The 14,487-nt window shown below is 43.5% G+C and overlaps 2 protein-coding genes across 5 annotated transcripts in view; one reads left to right on the top strand and one right to left on the bottom strand.

The window, feature by feature from the left end:
• The window catches only part of HCFC2 (host cell factor C2), a 41,899-nt gene extending 34,284 nt beyond the window's left edge, over positions 1 to 7,615 (bottom strand). For 2 of the 3 annotated variants that reach the window (XR_008492949.2, XM_054444183.2), the window contains exons 1-3: positions 7,377 to 7,552; positions 5,784 to 5,932; positions 4,020 to 4,180 (exon numbers count right to left, since the gene is read on the bottom strand). Coding sequence is in view for 2 of the 3 variants with exons in the window: in XM_054444183.2 (XP_054300158.1) it covers positions 4,020 to 4,180; positions 5,784 to 5,932; positions 7,377 to 7,539 (473 nt within the window). In the remaining variant the exon portion in view is untranslated. Of the gene's footprint in view, positions 1 to 4,019; positions 4,181 to 5,783; positions 5,933 to 7,376 lie in introns of all 3 variants that reach the window. The other variant, XM_054444181.2, reaches the window with a different exon arrangement.
• An 8-nt stretch (positions 7,616 to 7,623) lies between these two features.
• Positions 7,624 to 14,487, top strand: part of GLT8D2 (glycosyltransferase 8 domain containing 2) — a 73,757-nt gene continuing 66,893 nt past the window's right edge. The window contains exon 1 of one of the 2 annotated variants that reach the window (XM_054444173.2): positions 7,624 to 7,946. The gene's annotated coding sequence lies outside the window, so the exon portion shown is untranslated. The remainder of the gene's footprint in view (positions 7,947 to 14,487) is intronic. The other variant, XM_063646643.1, reaches the window with a different exon arrangement.

Below are 14,487 nucleotides of genomic sequence, written 5' to 3'. Positions count from 1 at the left end.
TCAAGTGATCTGCTGGCCTCAGCCTCCCAAAGTACTGGGATTACAGGCGTGAGCCACTATGCCTGGCCAAATCACATTTCTGATTAAAAAATAAAATAAAACATAAAACTTATATCCAGAATATATAAAGAATTGTTATAACTCAATAATAAGAAAACTATCAATTTCAAAACGGACACAATATTTGAATAGAAATTTCACCAAAGATATATGAATGGCTAAAAAGCACATGAAAAGATGTCCAACACTATTAGTCATTAGAGAAATGCAAATTAAAACCACAATGAGATACTACTTTACTCCCACTAGGATGGCAACAATAAAAAAGACAGACAATAATGAGTATTAGCCAAGGTGGAGAAAGTAAAACTCTTATATATTGCTGGTGGGAATGTAAAATAGTGTAGTCAGTTTGGAAAACAATTCGGTAGAATTTCTTAAGAAGTTAAACAGGTTGAGGTGGGAGGATCACTTCTGCCTGGGAGGTGGAGGCTCCAGTGAGCTGACATTGTGCCATTGCACTCCAGCCTGGGTAACAGAGTGAGACCCTTTCTCAAAAAAAAAAAAAAGAAAAGAAAATAGATAGGTCTGTGTGGAGGATCGTATTAATGTGTTCCCAATTCTTTTTTCCTGGTAGGCACAGTACATATCCTTAGACCACTGACTCTCGCCTTGGCCATATGGCTGGTTTGACCAATGGAATGTGACCAGAAATGAATGTGTGCTTTGAACACAGGCTTTAAAAAGCATTGTATGTAACTGTATGCACCTACTGGCCCTCTGAAGTAGAATACCCTTGAGAAGCCTGCCCCATCATAAACAATAACCTAACAAAAGCTAATACATGAAAAAGGGTACATGAAAAGTGTTACATGAAAAAGGTTCCAAAAGATGTACATCAAATTGAATTATGTGTATTTGCCTATGTTGGGGGATAGCGTTGTTGAAAGAACACTGTACACTTTCTGATTTCTTGACTTTTTACCAGTGTTATTTTAAAAACCTGTTTAATGGAAAAATTTTTTAAAAAGACGTGTTGAAAGTAAAAGTATTGGCCAGGCGTGGTGGCTCATGCCTGTAATCCCAGCACTTTGGTAGGCTGAGGCAGGTGGATCATGAGGTCAGGCGATCAAGACCATCCTGGCTAACATGGTGAAACCCCGTTTCTACTAAAAAACACAAAAAAATTAGCCAGGCGTGGTGGCAGACGCCTGTAGTCCCAGCTACTCAGGAGGCTGAGGCAGGAGAATGGCGTGAACCCGGGAGGCGGAGCTTGCAGTGAGCTGAGATCGCGCCACTGTACTCCAGCCTGGGCAACAGAGTGAGACTCCGTCTCAAAAAAAAAAAAAAAAAAAAGTTAAAGTATCTGGATTACTGTGGTAGGATAATTTTTTTTCCTTTTCTGTAGTTTCCAAATTTTCCATGATATTTTAGTGTTTCTATATTTTAAAAAAGTTTGGAAAAAAAGTTAAGATCCTACCATCAATCTAACGCAGGTAAAAAGACATTATAATGGTTGATAACTCTACTGTATTATATGCTATGGCAACCTGAAAGTGCTTTGAAAATTATATCAATGATCTTATTTCACTATCACAATGACACTGTAAAACAGGTATTTAATCACTCCCATTTCACAGTGAAGGAAACAGGCTTAGATTATTTGCTCTAAAGGACACACATGATAAGCCCTGAATCAGAAAACAGCCCTTTGGACTCTAAATCTCCAAAGCTTGAGTGCTAGAATGACAATGTGATCAAAACACTATGTGAATATTATTCGGGCTTAAAAATAAAAAAATATTGCAGCCATAAAAAAGAATGAGTTCGGCCGGGTGCAGTGGCTCACGCCTGTAATCCCAGCACTTTGGGAGGCCGAGGTGGGCAGATCACGAGGTCAGGAGATCGAGACCATCCTGGCTAACGCGGTGAAACCCCATGTTAGTCTCTATTAAAAATACAAAAAATTAGCAGGATGTAGTGGTGGGCGCCTGTGGTCCCAGCTACTCAGATGGCTGAGGCAGGAGAATGGCATGAACCCAGGAGGCGGAGCTTGCAGTGAGCCGAGATTGCGCCACTGCACTCCAGCCTGGGAGACAGAGCGAGACTCTGTCTCAAAAAAAAGAGTTCATGTCCTTTGCAGGGACATGGATGAAGCTGGAAACCATCATTCTCAGCAAACTAAACTAACACAGAAACAGAAAACCAAACACTGCATGTTCTCACTCATAAGAGGGAGCTGAACAATGAGAAAACATGGACAGAGGGAAGGGAACATCACACACCAGGGCATATCGGGGGTTGCAGGGCAAGGGGAGGGAGAGCATTAGGACAAATACCTAATGCATGTGGGGCTTAAAACCTAGATGATGGGTTGATATGTGCAGCAAACCACCATGGCACATGTATACCTATGTAACAAACCTGCACATTCTGCACATGCACCCCAGAACTTAAAGTAAAATAAAAATAAAAAATAAAAAAAGAGAAAGTCTAAAAAAAAGAAAGAAAAAAATATACTACCATTTGCCACAGCATGGATGGAGCAGCAGGACATTATGCTAAGTGAAATAAGACAGACACAAAGAACAATATTGCATGATCTCATATGTGAAATCTTTTTTTTTTTTAACAAAAAAGGTAAAACATATAGAAATAGAGAATAAAACAGTGGTTACCAGGGTCAAGGTGACAGGAAGGGAAGGAAATGGGGAAATGTAGGTCAAAAGATACAAAGTAGCAAATACCTAGGATAAACAAATTGAGAGATCTAATGTACAACATGAAGACTACAGTTAATAATAATGCATTGTATTCAGGATTTTTTTTTTTTTTTTTGAGATAGGGTCTAACTCTGTCACCCAGGCTGGAGTGCAGCGGCACGATCTCGGCTCAATGCAACCTCCACCTCCCAGGCTCAATAAATCCTCCCACCTCAGCCTCCGAGTAGCTGTGACCACAGGCGCGTGCCACCATGCCCAGCTAATTTTTTGTATTTTTGGTAGAGACGGGGTTTTGCCATGTTGCCTAGGCTGATCTTGAACTGCTGGGCTCAAGCAATCCACCCACCTCGGCTTCCCAAAGTGCTGAGCCACAACGCCCGGTGGTGACTACAGCTGCTCATGCCCCAGGAAGAAAAAAATGGGTAACTATACGAAATGATGGATATATTACCACTATAGTAACCATTTTAATATATATACAAAATATCTATCTTATACCATCATGTTATATACCTTAAATTTACACAAATAAAATTTATTAAAAAAAAAAAAACTACATGGAACAGTATAATTCCCCAAAGGAAAGAGGAATTCTTTGCAGACAAAACCAACATTAGCTATAATAGGGGTCAACAATGTAGATAGCCCCATTATTTACAATCTGTGCCAGCAAACTACACCCTGTGGACCAAACCTGCCTATGAGCTGTTTCATAAAGGCTTATTGGAATTCAACATACAAACAAACAAAACACAATGTGAAAAAGAAAAGAGGAAGTGAACTAATTCTGTTTGGGAAAAAGGAGGAAAGAATTGATTATAAAAGTATATGCTAGTGTGAACCACTCTAACAGCTTCCTGTATAAAACATGGAAATGATAGCTTTCATTTTATAGTCAGAGTTTTGTCGCCAAATTCCCAGAGAAATCTAATTTTAAAATAACCATCTGTTACTTTTCATTATCATTTATGAGGTAGCTAAAATGCATTATGGCTCAATATATACAAATATATTGATACAAACAGTTACATTAATATTAATTTAATAAGATGATTTCTCATTAGAAAGACAGTTTTTTTGTTTTTAGCTCCAACGCTTTCTGAAGAAAAGACACAGTTTTGAAAACAAATATGCTCCAGGGACTAAGGAAAACACAAACACACACAAATCTGTCCATTGTTAGGTTGAAATGCAAAAAGCTAAGCATCATCCCTTTTAAAAATTAAAGATGGAAAAAATAAAATGTTCCTACTCTAAATCATAAAACAAGCATTTGGTCTGAAAGGGTCAGCATACCTGGGAACATTATTGTTTGAATCTTCGCTTTCATTTGCCAGGCCACCAAACAAATAGCATTTGTTACCATATAAAGAGAAGCTATGTCCAAGCCGAGGACAAGGAGGTAAACCAGAAGGAGGGGGATGGGGTTTCACTTTTTTCCATAACCAACGACTTGCCTGAAAAAAAAAGGGCACAAATACAGTCAGACAAAATCAAGAAAGCACTCCTATATTGTCAATAGTGCAACATCATATCAATACATTTTAATCCAAATCCCATCAGAAGGCACTAAAAAACCACTTTTGGGACAAATGACAAATAACCAGCTAACTTCTGGAATTAAAATATATGTTCCAGTAGACATTCAAGTTACTCTTCCATATTCACAGATTTCCATGGCAAACTAAGCATATAATAATAAACACTAACAGTTCTAAAGTATTTTCCAAATGAAAAATAAAGTATTATACATAGCTTCAAGATTAAATGTAATTTATATATTCTTACTTTCTGAAATAAGGTAATCCATGAATGGTAAATATTTTAACCTTTTAAAGGTAAATATAAAGCTCATTTAACACATCAAATTCCAAAATTTATTATCTGGCCATGGATGTTTTCTTTAGCTGAAATTATTTTTGCAATGAGTTGCTTGTAAGTAGGTATAACCACTCACATCTGCCAATTAGCAGATACCCACATGATCACTGCCCTAGGGATAAGGCACAGATCAGGAAGAAAAGTTAACAAGGGCTATGAGTCTGGTTTAATAAGACTCAAATTTAGAAAGGTTATGGGAAACTGTTACTCCTCTTTTGTATGTATTGTCAAGGTGGGGGGTGTAGTAAATATTAATATGAGGGTAACAATTTCTAAAACACTAAAGCAGTGGTTTTCAAAGTATAGCCTAGGGGCCGGGCACGGTGATTTTCCAAATGCGGAAAGTTTTATTCAAAATTGTGAATCTGTCAGTTGATACCAATGCCAATTATCCCTCTGTGAGTCCTGCAGTACTTAATACTTAAGAACTTGCGGCACAGCAGGGTGGCTCACGTCGGTAATCCCAGCACTTTGGGAGGCCCAGGCGGGTGGATCACCTGAGGTCAGGAGTTCAAGACCAGCCTGGCCAACATGGTGAAAACCCGTCTCTACTAAAAATACAAAAATTAGCTGGGCATGGTGGCACGTGCCTGTAGTCACAGCTACTCAGGAGGCTGAGGCAGGAGAATTGCTTGAACCCAGGAGACGGAGGTTGCAGTGAGCTGAGATCGTGCGGCTGCAGTCCAGCCTGGGTGACAGAGCAAGACTCCGTCTCAAAACAAACAAACAAAAAGTATACTCTAGAAACCAGGAGCATCAGCAGCTGGGAACTTGGTAGAAATGCAAATGCTCATGGCCTTCTACTGACTCAGAAACTCTCTGGGTAGGACCCAGCAATCTGTGTTTTCACAGGTTCCCCAGGTGCTCCTGTTGCAGGGTAAAGTTTCTACTGCACTAAGATACAAAAACCTAAATATATAACATGTACAACTGATGCTACCTAACAGATATCTTGATGTTATAAATGTCGCACTGGGTATGGGAAAAAGACTTGCCAGGAATCTTTGGCTTTTAAGTGAAGTGGAAACATTTTCTATAAAGCTATAAAATGTGAAGTTTACATTACTTGAATAATATTAAAATGTGTTAAACAATGTTAGTAATGTTGCAATCTTTTGAAAAGTTATGAACAATATCATTATTAAAGCCTCAGATTGAAACAATATTAAATACACTTACTTGTAACTCATATAACTCATTGCTGTATCTTCCATATTCAACCATTCCCCCAAATACTAATATTCTGGTACCATCACAGACAAATCCATGGGCAGCACAGCCTGGAGGGATATCTCCTCTAACAGCTGGCAGAAACCATTGATTCGTAGCTAGTTGCCAAAATAAAATTAAAACCGATTATAACAAACAACGGTTATCATATACCATCAGCAAGTCCTTTATATATATCATCAATATCAGTGGGTCTCAACTGGGGATGATTCTGCCCCCCCAGAAGACATTTGGTAATGTCTGGTGACATTTTTAGTTGTCACAACTGGAGGGGGCTGTTACTGGCATCTAGTAGGTAGAGGCAGAGATGCTGTCAAACATCTTACAATGTACAGTGCAATACAGGGCAGCTTCCCCCAACCTCAACAAAGAATTACCTGGCCCAAAAGGTCGAGGGTGCTGCTGTTGAAAAACCCTGATCTGTATCATTTAATTCTTACAAAACGCCCTGCTGGGTGAGTATAAAAATCTCCATTTTACAACTGAAAATTGTGAGGCTTAAAAAGGTTTGGCAACTTTAGCGCTGATCCTGGGCAACCGGCAGAGCAAGATTCAAATCAGGTCTAATTTGTTCCAAAGCCAGGGATTTTACACTAAGACCAAACTGTCAGTAACTTTTTACCTTCATATGCTGGGGCGCTGGGAGGAGCAGAGGGTGAAAAAAATAAAATTTCTCAGACTCCACTATTTTGTTAATCTTCAAATTATTCCTGTGATTAAGTTGTTTGGTCAAAGAAAAGTTATCGGTCATGAAGTAGACCCAAAATTCCATCACTGTCTTTACACCAAACAGATTTCTTGTGACAGCCTGAGCATTTACGAGGGGAAAAAAAAATTAAATTCCAGTCTCCCTTCTATTCCACAGAGGTCCTCAAAGATAGGGGCTCCCTGCCCAGGGGCACTTGTGATCTGCAGTGGTGCTCCAGTTATGACAGTCCTCTTTCCGAGGGCCAGTCCAGAAGGGCGCCCACACCGAGTATGCAGACACAAGGCCGCCTCACCACGTCCCCGCCGGTTTAGAGCGCGGCCCACGGAGGGGCTCTTGACCGTTACCTGCCAAACACCGGGTTGTATTTGAGGCGAGAGTGCCAGAAGGCCTCTCGTTTTACCTCCTCACCCCCTAGATGGTCTTCCTCCTAAGAAAGGAAGGCAGGCAAAGACGAGAAAGGCCCTAAGGAACTTTGGTTTGGAGTGGGTTTTGTTTTTTGACAGGGGAGAGATTTCGGGGAATGGCCCAGGCGGTTGGACACGGTCTTCTGTCGCCTGCGTCCGCCTATCGGGCTGGGGTGTGGGCGTGCGGGATCCCCCGCCTGAAGGCCGGTGCGCCCCGCTCGGGGTCCGTTGCGCCCCGCGGGCCCCAGAGCTGCCGTTCGGGACAGAGCTGCGGGACCCGGGACGCCCGGCTGAGCCGCGCTCCCCGCCGCCCGCCCAAGGAAGCAGTGACCGGGCGGTGACAGCTGTCAGGGCCGCGGCCGCCGCCTCGCCACCCCTCCCCCTCCGCGGCTCCAGCAGGCGGGGCCGACGAGCCGCCGCCGCGCCTACCCGTGTTGTAGACGTGCAGCTCATCCGCGATGCCCTCATTTCCCCCTCCAAAGATGATCATCAGCTCCCGGATGGCCACAGCTCGGTGTCCGTGCCGGGCGCGGGGGACCGGCCCCGTGAAGGAAGAAACTCGCCTCCAGTTGAGGAGGCTGGGAGCCGCCATCTTCCCAACCCCCGCCCCTCTGCCCACAATGCACCGCTCCCGCCTCAACCCGCTGCTCCCTGGGGAGGGCGGGGACCCGCCTCCAGCTGTGCTGGGGTCACGTGGCCGCGGGCTCCGGGGGCCAGGCTGGAGGCCCGCGGGCAGTGGAGAGACGCTGGGGAAGGGGGTTCCTGACAGGGGAGCCCCGCCCCCACCCCAGGCGACGTGGCCAGCGGCCACCTGGGGCAGCGCACCTTAGGGTGGAAGGACGCTTCCCACTGACCACGTCTCCCATCCCCACCCAGAGCCTCCCGTTCGGTATTTTGGGAAGAAGGCACAGCATCTTCCTTTACGTCCACTTTAATTGAGCATCTAGGATGTGTGGGCGAGGCAGTCTCACAAGCAACGTGAGAGAAGCTCGGGTAGAGGTGCGAAGAGCCGGGAGCGCAGGGCGGGGACCTCGCACGGGAGGGTGCGGGCGGGAGCCTGCCTCCCGAGCCCGGGCCACGGCCGCTGCTCCCGACCGTGACTGGGACCCGGGCAGGGAAGGTCGCTACAACGCCTGCCGGGCGAACCGAAGGCAGCTTTGTGGGGAGCCATGCCGGGAAGCTTGGGAACCGTGAGCCACAAGAGGTGTTTTTGGTTTGTTTGGCTTAGGGAGCGGAGAGATGGTTTGTAGGTTTCTGTTTCATTGCTAGCTGACAAGTGAGGGCTGTCCACAGCCTGGCATGCCCTAAATGCCTCATATGTATTAACTCATGTAATCCATCCAACAATCCAGTGAGGTGGCTCCTGTTATCTCCCTTTCATGGATGGGGAAATGAGGCACAGTGCAGTAAAGTAATTTTCTGATGGACACAAAGGAGAGTTGTTGAAAAAAAGACTGGGGCCAGGATTCAAACACAGGGCTTCTGATTCCAGAACCCCCAAGCCCTTATATCATATACCATACTGCCTCTGATAGCAGTCATATCCAACCATTATACCATGCTGCCTCTGATAGCAGTCATACGCAACTCTTTATTTTTATTTATTTATTTTAGATAGGGTCTGGCTCTGTTGCCGGAATGCAGTGGTGTGATCAGAGCTCACTGCAAGCTCGAGCTCCTGGGCTCCAGCAATCCTCCTGCCTCGGCCTCCCAAAGTGCTGGAACTACAGGCATGAGCCACCGCACCCAGCCAATGCAACGCTTAATAAGGCCTAGGTGCCCTGTGATTTGGTCCTACACATAATCACACAAGTCCATTAGGAATAAAACTGCACTGCATATGGGATTCATGCCAAATGAGTAGATTTTAGCCGCTCTTGCCACAGAAACACAAAAAGGGTTGGTGGTAACTATATGAGATGATGGATATGTTAATATGCTTCACTATAGTAACTTTGTGACTGTCTGTATCAGCTGTCCCCAACCTTTTTGGCACTAGGGACCGGTTTCATGGAAGACAATTTTTCCACGGACTTGGCAGGGGAGTGGGTGGTATGGACTTGGCAGGGGGATGGGGGCTATGGTTTCGGCATGAAACTGTTCCACCTCAGATCATCAGGCATAAGATTCTCATAGGGAGTACATAATTTAGATCCCTCCTATGGGCAGTTCACAGTAGGGTTCGAGCTCCTATGAGAATCTAATGCGCGGTTGATCTGACAGGAGGCGGAGCTCAGGAGGTCATGGGGGTTCCAAACAGGCCGAGGACTGGTTGCTGGGGATTGGGGACCCCTGGTCGATATGATATCATAACTTCATATTGTATATCTTAAATATCCACAATACAAGTTATTTTTTTAAAATTTTAATTGAAAAAGGACTGGGCATGGTGACTCACACCTGTAATCCCAGCACTTTTGGAGGCTGAGACAGGAGGATCCACTGATCCCAGGAGTTTGAGACCAGCCTGGTCAAGATGGTGAGATCCCATCTCTATTTTTATTAAAGAAAGATAAATAAGAGATACAAGTCCAGTGGAAGAAAAAGTTGAAAGCAATTTAAATCCCTACCTCAGATTCTCAAGAGGTACTGAAAGGAGAACACAGACACTGTATAGTGAATTTCCTGAAACTCTTTTTTCCTCTTATTTTACCATTTTCAATTTCTCTTATATGCTTCATTCACCCAACTCCCTTAAACCTCAGCATGCTTCTCCACCTTCTCATCTATCTAAGCTTCTTTTTGAGAGATAGCTCTCTACCTTTTAAAAAGGAATTCTCAGGCCGGGCGCAGTGGCTCACACCTGTAATCCCAGCAATTTGAGAGGCTGAGGAGGGCAGATCACCTGGGTCAGGAGTTCGAGACCAGCCTGGCCAACATGGTGAAACTCCGTCTCTACCAAAAATACAAAAATTAGCCAGGCGTGGTGGTGTATGCCTGTAATCCCAGCTACTCGGGAGGCTGAGGTAGGAGAATTGCTTGAACCTGGGAGGCAGAGGTTGCAGTGAGCCATGATGGTGCCATTGCACTCCAGCCTGGGCAACAAGAGCAAAACTCTGTCTAAACAAACAAACAAACAAACAAACAAAAACCCCAAAAGGAATTCTCACTATTCTTTTTAGCTTCTGCTTCTTAAAATCTCCCTCTCACTGAGTATTAACCCAATTTTTTTTTTTTTTTTTTTTTTTTTTTTGAGATGGAGTTTTGCTCTTGTTGCCCAGGCTGGAGTGTAATGGTGCGATCTTGGTTCACTGAAACCTCCACCTCCCAGGTTCAAGCAATTCTCCTGCCTCAGCCTCCTGAGTAGCTGGGATTACAGGCATGCACCACCACGCCTGGCTAATTCTGTATTTTTAGTAGGGACGACATTTCTCCATGTTGGTCAGGCTAGTCTTGAACTCCCGACCTCAGGTGATCTGCCTGCCTTGGTCTCCTAAAGTGCTGGGATTACAGGCATGAACCACCGTGCCCGGCCAGCCCAATTTCGTAATATGTCCAAAGAGAATTTGGAAAGGGAGGGAGAAATAATATGTCTGCGAACAGAAAAGAGGTTATGAATATTTATCTATTAATATTTTTCTATGTCACATACATAACATAGGAGGCTCTTAAATGTTGCCATAATAAAGTTTTTATGGATTTGAAATAAAACTGGAAGAGTTGGAATAAAGCAGTGAGTTTTTCATAAAACCCAAAGTGTTTAATTTAAAGAACTGTACTTTCTTCTGAGAGTTTTGCGCCTAGATGGTAGTTTTTTTCTAATGCCCTTATAGCACAAGGTTAAAGGAAAAAATCAAAAGTTCCAACCCTAATGTTGAACTTCAAATTAAAAAAAACTAGGCTATGATATTTGAAAGCCCGAGAACCCTTGAACTAGGAGAAAAATTAAGGCAAAATATTTTTAAGACAAAAGAGATTGCAAGCTATAACTGGTGGCTTAGATAGGGAGCTGCAGGGTGATGAGGAAATGTGTACTAGTTTCCTAGGGCTGCTGTGAAACAATAGGAATGTTTCACAGTTCTGAAGGATGTATAAGTCTGAAATCAAAGTGTCAGTAGGGATGTGATCCCTCCAAAACCTGTAGGAGAGAATGCTTCCATGCTTCTTTCTAGCTTCTGCTGGCAGCTGTCAATCCATGGCAGCCCTTGGCTTGTCAATGAATCACTCCAGTCTCTGACTCCATCACATCATCACGTGGTGTTCTCCCTGTGTGTCTGTCTCTTCTTTGTTTTTTTTTGAGACAGGGTCTGGCTCTGTCACCTAGGCTGGAGTGCAATGGTGCGATCTCAGCTTGCTGCAGCCTCCACCTCCCAGGCTTAAGTGATCCTCCCACCTCAGCTTCCGGAGTAGCTGGGATTATAGGTGTGCACCACCATGCCTGGCTAGTTTTTAAATTTTTTCTAGAGATGAGGTTTTACCATGTTTCCCATGCTGGTCTTGAACTCCTGAGCTCAAGCAATCCTCCTGCGTCAGCCTCCCAAAGTGCTGGGATTACAGACGTAAGCCACTGCACCCAGCCTGTTCTCCTCTTATTGTAAATTCACTAGTTATATTGGATTAGGGCTCATCCTGTGATCTCATCTTAACTTGATTATATCAGCAAATATCCCATATCCAAATAAAGTCATATTCATAGGTACAGCGGGTTAAGGCTTCAGCATGTCTTTTGGGGGAGATACAATTCAATCTATGACAAAGTACATAATCCAATGGGAAAGATGTTTTAGTAGAGCAGTTTTGAGTAATCTCTCCTTGAGGGAGGCATCTAAAATAGGTCCCCATTTCACAGTAAAGTACCTTCAATCTTTGAAACTTCAAGATTGTAGTTTGGAAACAACAACCTAGGAGGAGAGTTTGGAGAAGAGGGATGGAAAATAGCACCCTGAAGAAGCCAGCACTGATGGGGTGAAGACAAGAGGAGGCACTCACGAAGGAAATAGAGAATAGGTAGCCAGAGAAGTTAAAAGGGAACTGGGTGAGAGTGATGTCAAAGAAGCCACAGGCAAAGAGGGTTTCATAGAGGCAGAAGTGGCAAGGAAAGCCAAAATCCACAGAAGAAGGGAAGAAGAGGACGAAGAAGCAACTGTTGGATTTGCAAATTAGGAGGTTAGTAGTGGCCTAGAATTAAAATGTTTTCAATGGAGTGGGAGGGAAAGAAGCCAGAGAGGACTGAAGCATGAGTTAGAAAATGCGGATAACATGTGTAGTCTATTCTTTACAGAGACTTGGCCGTGTAAGGAAAGAAAGAACAATGGCTGGCAAGGAGAGAGAGGTACTGTGTAAATTGTTATTATTTTGGATAGTGAGACTTGTGGGACCAGAAGAAGGATCCAGTTGCAAACAAAAGGTCGGAAGAGCACAACCAGCAATCATTTCCAACCTTCTCCTTGCCTGCCTCTCATTATTGAGGCTGGGAAGGAAAAAAACAAACAAAACAAACAAACAAACAAATAAGAACTTTCCCAGACTACTGTACCCACTCTGCTTCAAGATGACCCCCAATGTCTGCTCTCCTCTTCTTTTCAGTTATGGAATCTGGACTCTGAGCTGGGCACATGACCATTCTAAATAAAAACTCATTTCCCAAACTTCCCTCAACTTTTTGTGGCCTGTGGCTAAATATTGACCTATGGGTTGTAAGCAAAAGTAATATATATAATTCCAGAATGTGTTCTGGAGGAGGGAACCTTCCTTTCTCTTACTCTTTCCTGCTGGCTGGAATGTAGATGTAATGGCTAGAGCTGGAGCAGCCATCTTGGACCATGAGCCAGAAGAAGCCTAATTTCCTGAGGACTTAGTGAAGTAGAGCAGCTCTACTGGAAATTACATCCCATAGGGCAAGTAGGTCTGTTCAGAAAGAGCTGGGATTTGGTGGATCAAGGTCCTGGAGGATCAAGAAAAGATGGATCCTGAAGTCCATGTATATCTACATGTATATCAGGGTTGAATAGATACATTAATTCTCTATTATAGATTATATAAATATTATGTATTCTATACATATACAGGAATCCCTCTTTAGCCATGGTTTCAGTTACCTACAGTCAATGTAGTCTGAGAATATTAAATGGAAAATTCCAGAAATAAGCAATTTGTAAGTTTTAAATTGTGTAACATCCTGAGTCTCATGATGAAGTCTTGCACTGTCCTGCTCTTACCTGCCTGGGATGTGAATCATCCTTTGTCCAGTGCTTCCATACTGTATGTGCCACCTGCCCATTTGTTATTGAGTAGCTGTCTTAGTTAGAGGTATATAGGATTTGGTGCTATCCGTGGTTTTAGGCATCTCTGGGGGTCTTTGAATGTATCCTCCTTGGGTAAGGGGGCATCTGTTGTATTATAGAAAGCTCTATTGGACAGTGCTGCTGTAGACTTTTTAGACATATGTTAGAGAAGGTACTTTCATCTCTCACTACTTCCTCTCCTCTCTGCCCACTCCTCCATATCAAACACCCACCAGAGTCATTTACCTGGACTGTTTCATTTGGGGTTAAGATCATGGGCTTTAAGACCCAATAGGTTGTAGCTACTTAACTAGTTGTATGGCGTTGGTCAAATTATTTATCGTCTTTGAACCTCAGATTCTTTGTCTATAAAATGGGAATAATAAGAGCATCTGCAAAATGGGAATAATAAGAGCATCTGCTTCTTAGGGTTAGTCAAAGGATTAAATGAGATAATATGGTTCCAAAGTGGCAGCAAGGAAGCAAGCTGGCTTCACACCCCCCAATGGAAAACCCAAAACTAATATTCAACACTGAAATTATCACCACAATATCCGAGAACTCAAATATGAGGATGAGACAATTGCTGGGGCCACAGAGAAGTTTAAAAAACTCTGAGAAGATGGTAAGAGAATCAGACTTCCATATCTGTAATCCCCTCCCCACAATCTGCCAGGCCCCAAGTGCATGAAAATTTCCTACAACTCACAGTCTGTACACTGTAAAAAGTGAGATCAAGGCATAGACAACCAGCTTCTCCACAATCTTGGGTTCCCTTGCAGGAGACTTGTCCCTGCCTCAACTACTAGAAGCATCAGCAGTCCCTAGAGGAGAAATATCCCTGACAACAGCCAGAGACAAAGGGGAGAGGTGAGACTACCATCCCAGCTCTGGAAACCCTGCTGTGTAACTTGACAAAAAGAGATGGAGACACCAAATCATAGTGGCTGTTCAGCAGCACCATACTGTAGGAGGTTGGGTCCATAGGTCCCTTGGACACTGAACCCCTAGCTAGCCTTCCCATACTACTGGGATATCCTCCATTAAGGATGAGGGGCACTGATTATTTATTAGAATGGAGGCAAACGTGGGTTTCAGCACCATCTAGTGCTGAAAATGGGGCAGCGACCTAGCAAGGGGGGAAAAAAAGAAAGAAAGAAATAGGTAAATGAAATATACATGTAAAGTACAGGCAGTCTTCACTTTGCATGATAGCACTGTCCTATAAACATATGCAAGCCAACACCCTTCAAAGTGATCTCAATTATCAGTGGGAAAAATTACAATTGTTTTGTGATGTTTAAAAACTTTTTTGT

This window comes from Pongo pygmaeus, chromosome 10 (genome assembly GCF_028885625.2).
Source record: "Pongo pygmaeus isolate AG05252 chromosome 10, NHGRI_mPonPyg2-v2.0_pri, whole genome shotgun sequence".
Classification (NCBI taxonomy): domain Eukaryota; kingdom Metazoa; phylum Chordata; class Mammalia; order Primates; family Hominidae; genus Pongo; species Pongo pygmaeus.
This window is presented reverse-complemented; position numbering and strand designations above follow the sequence as displayed.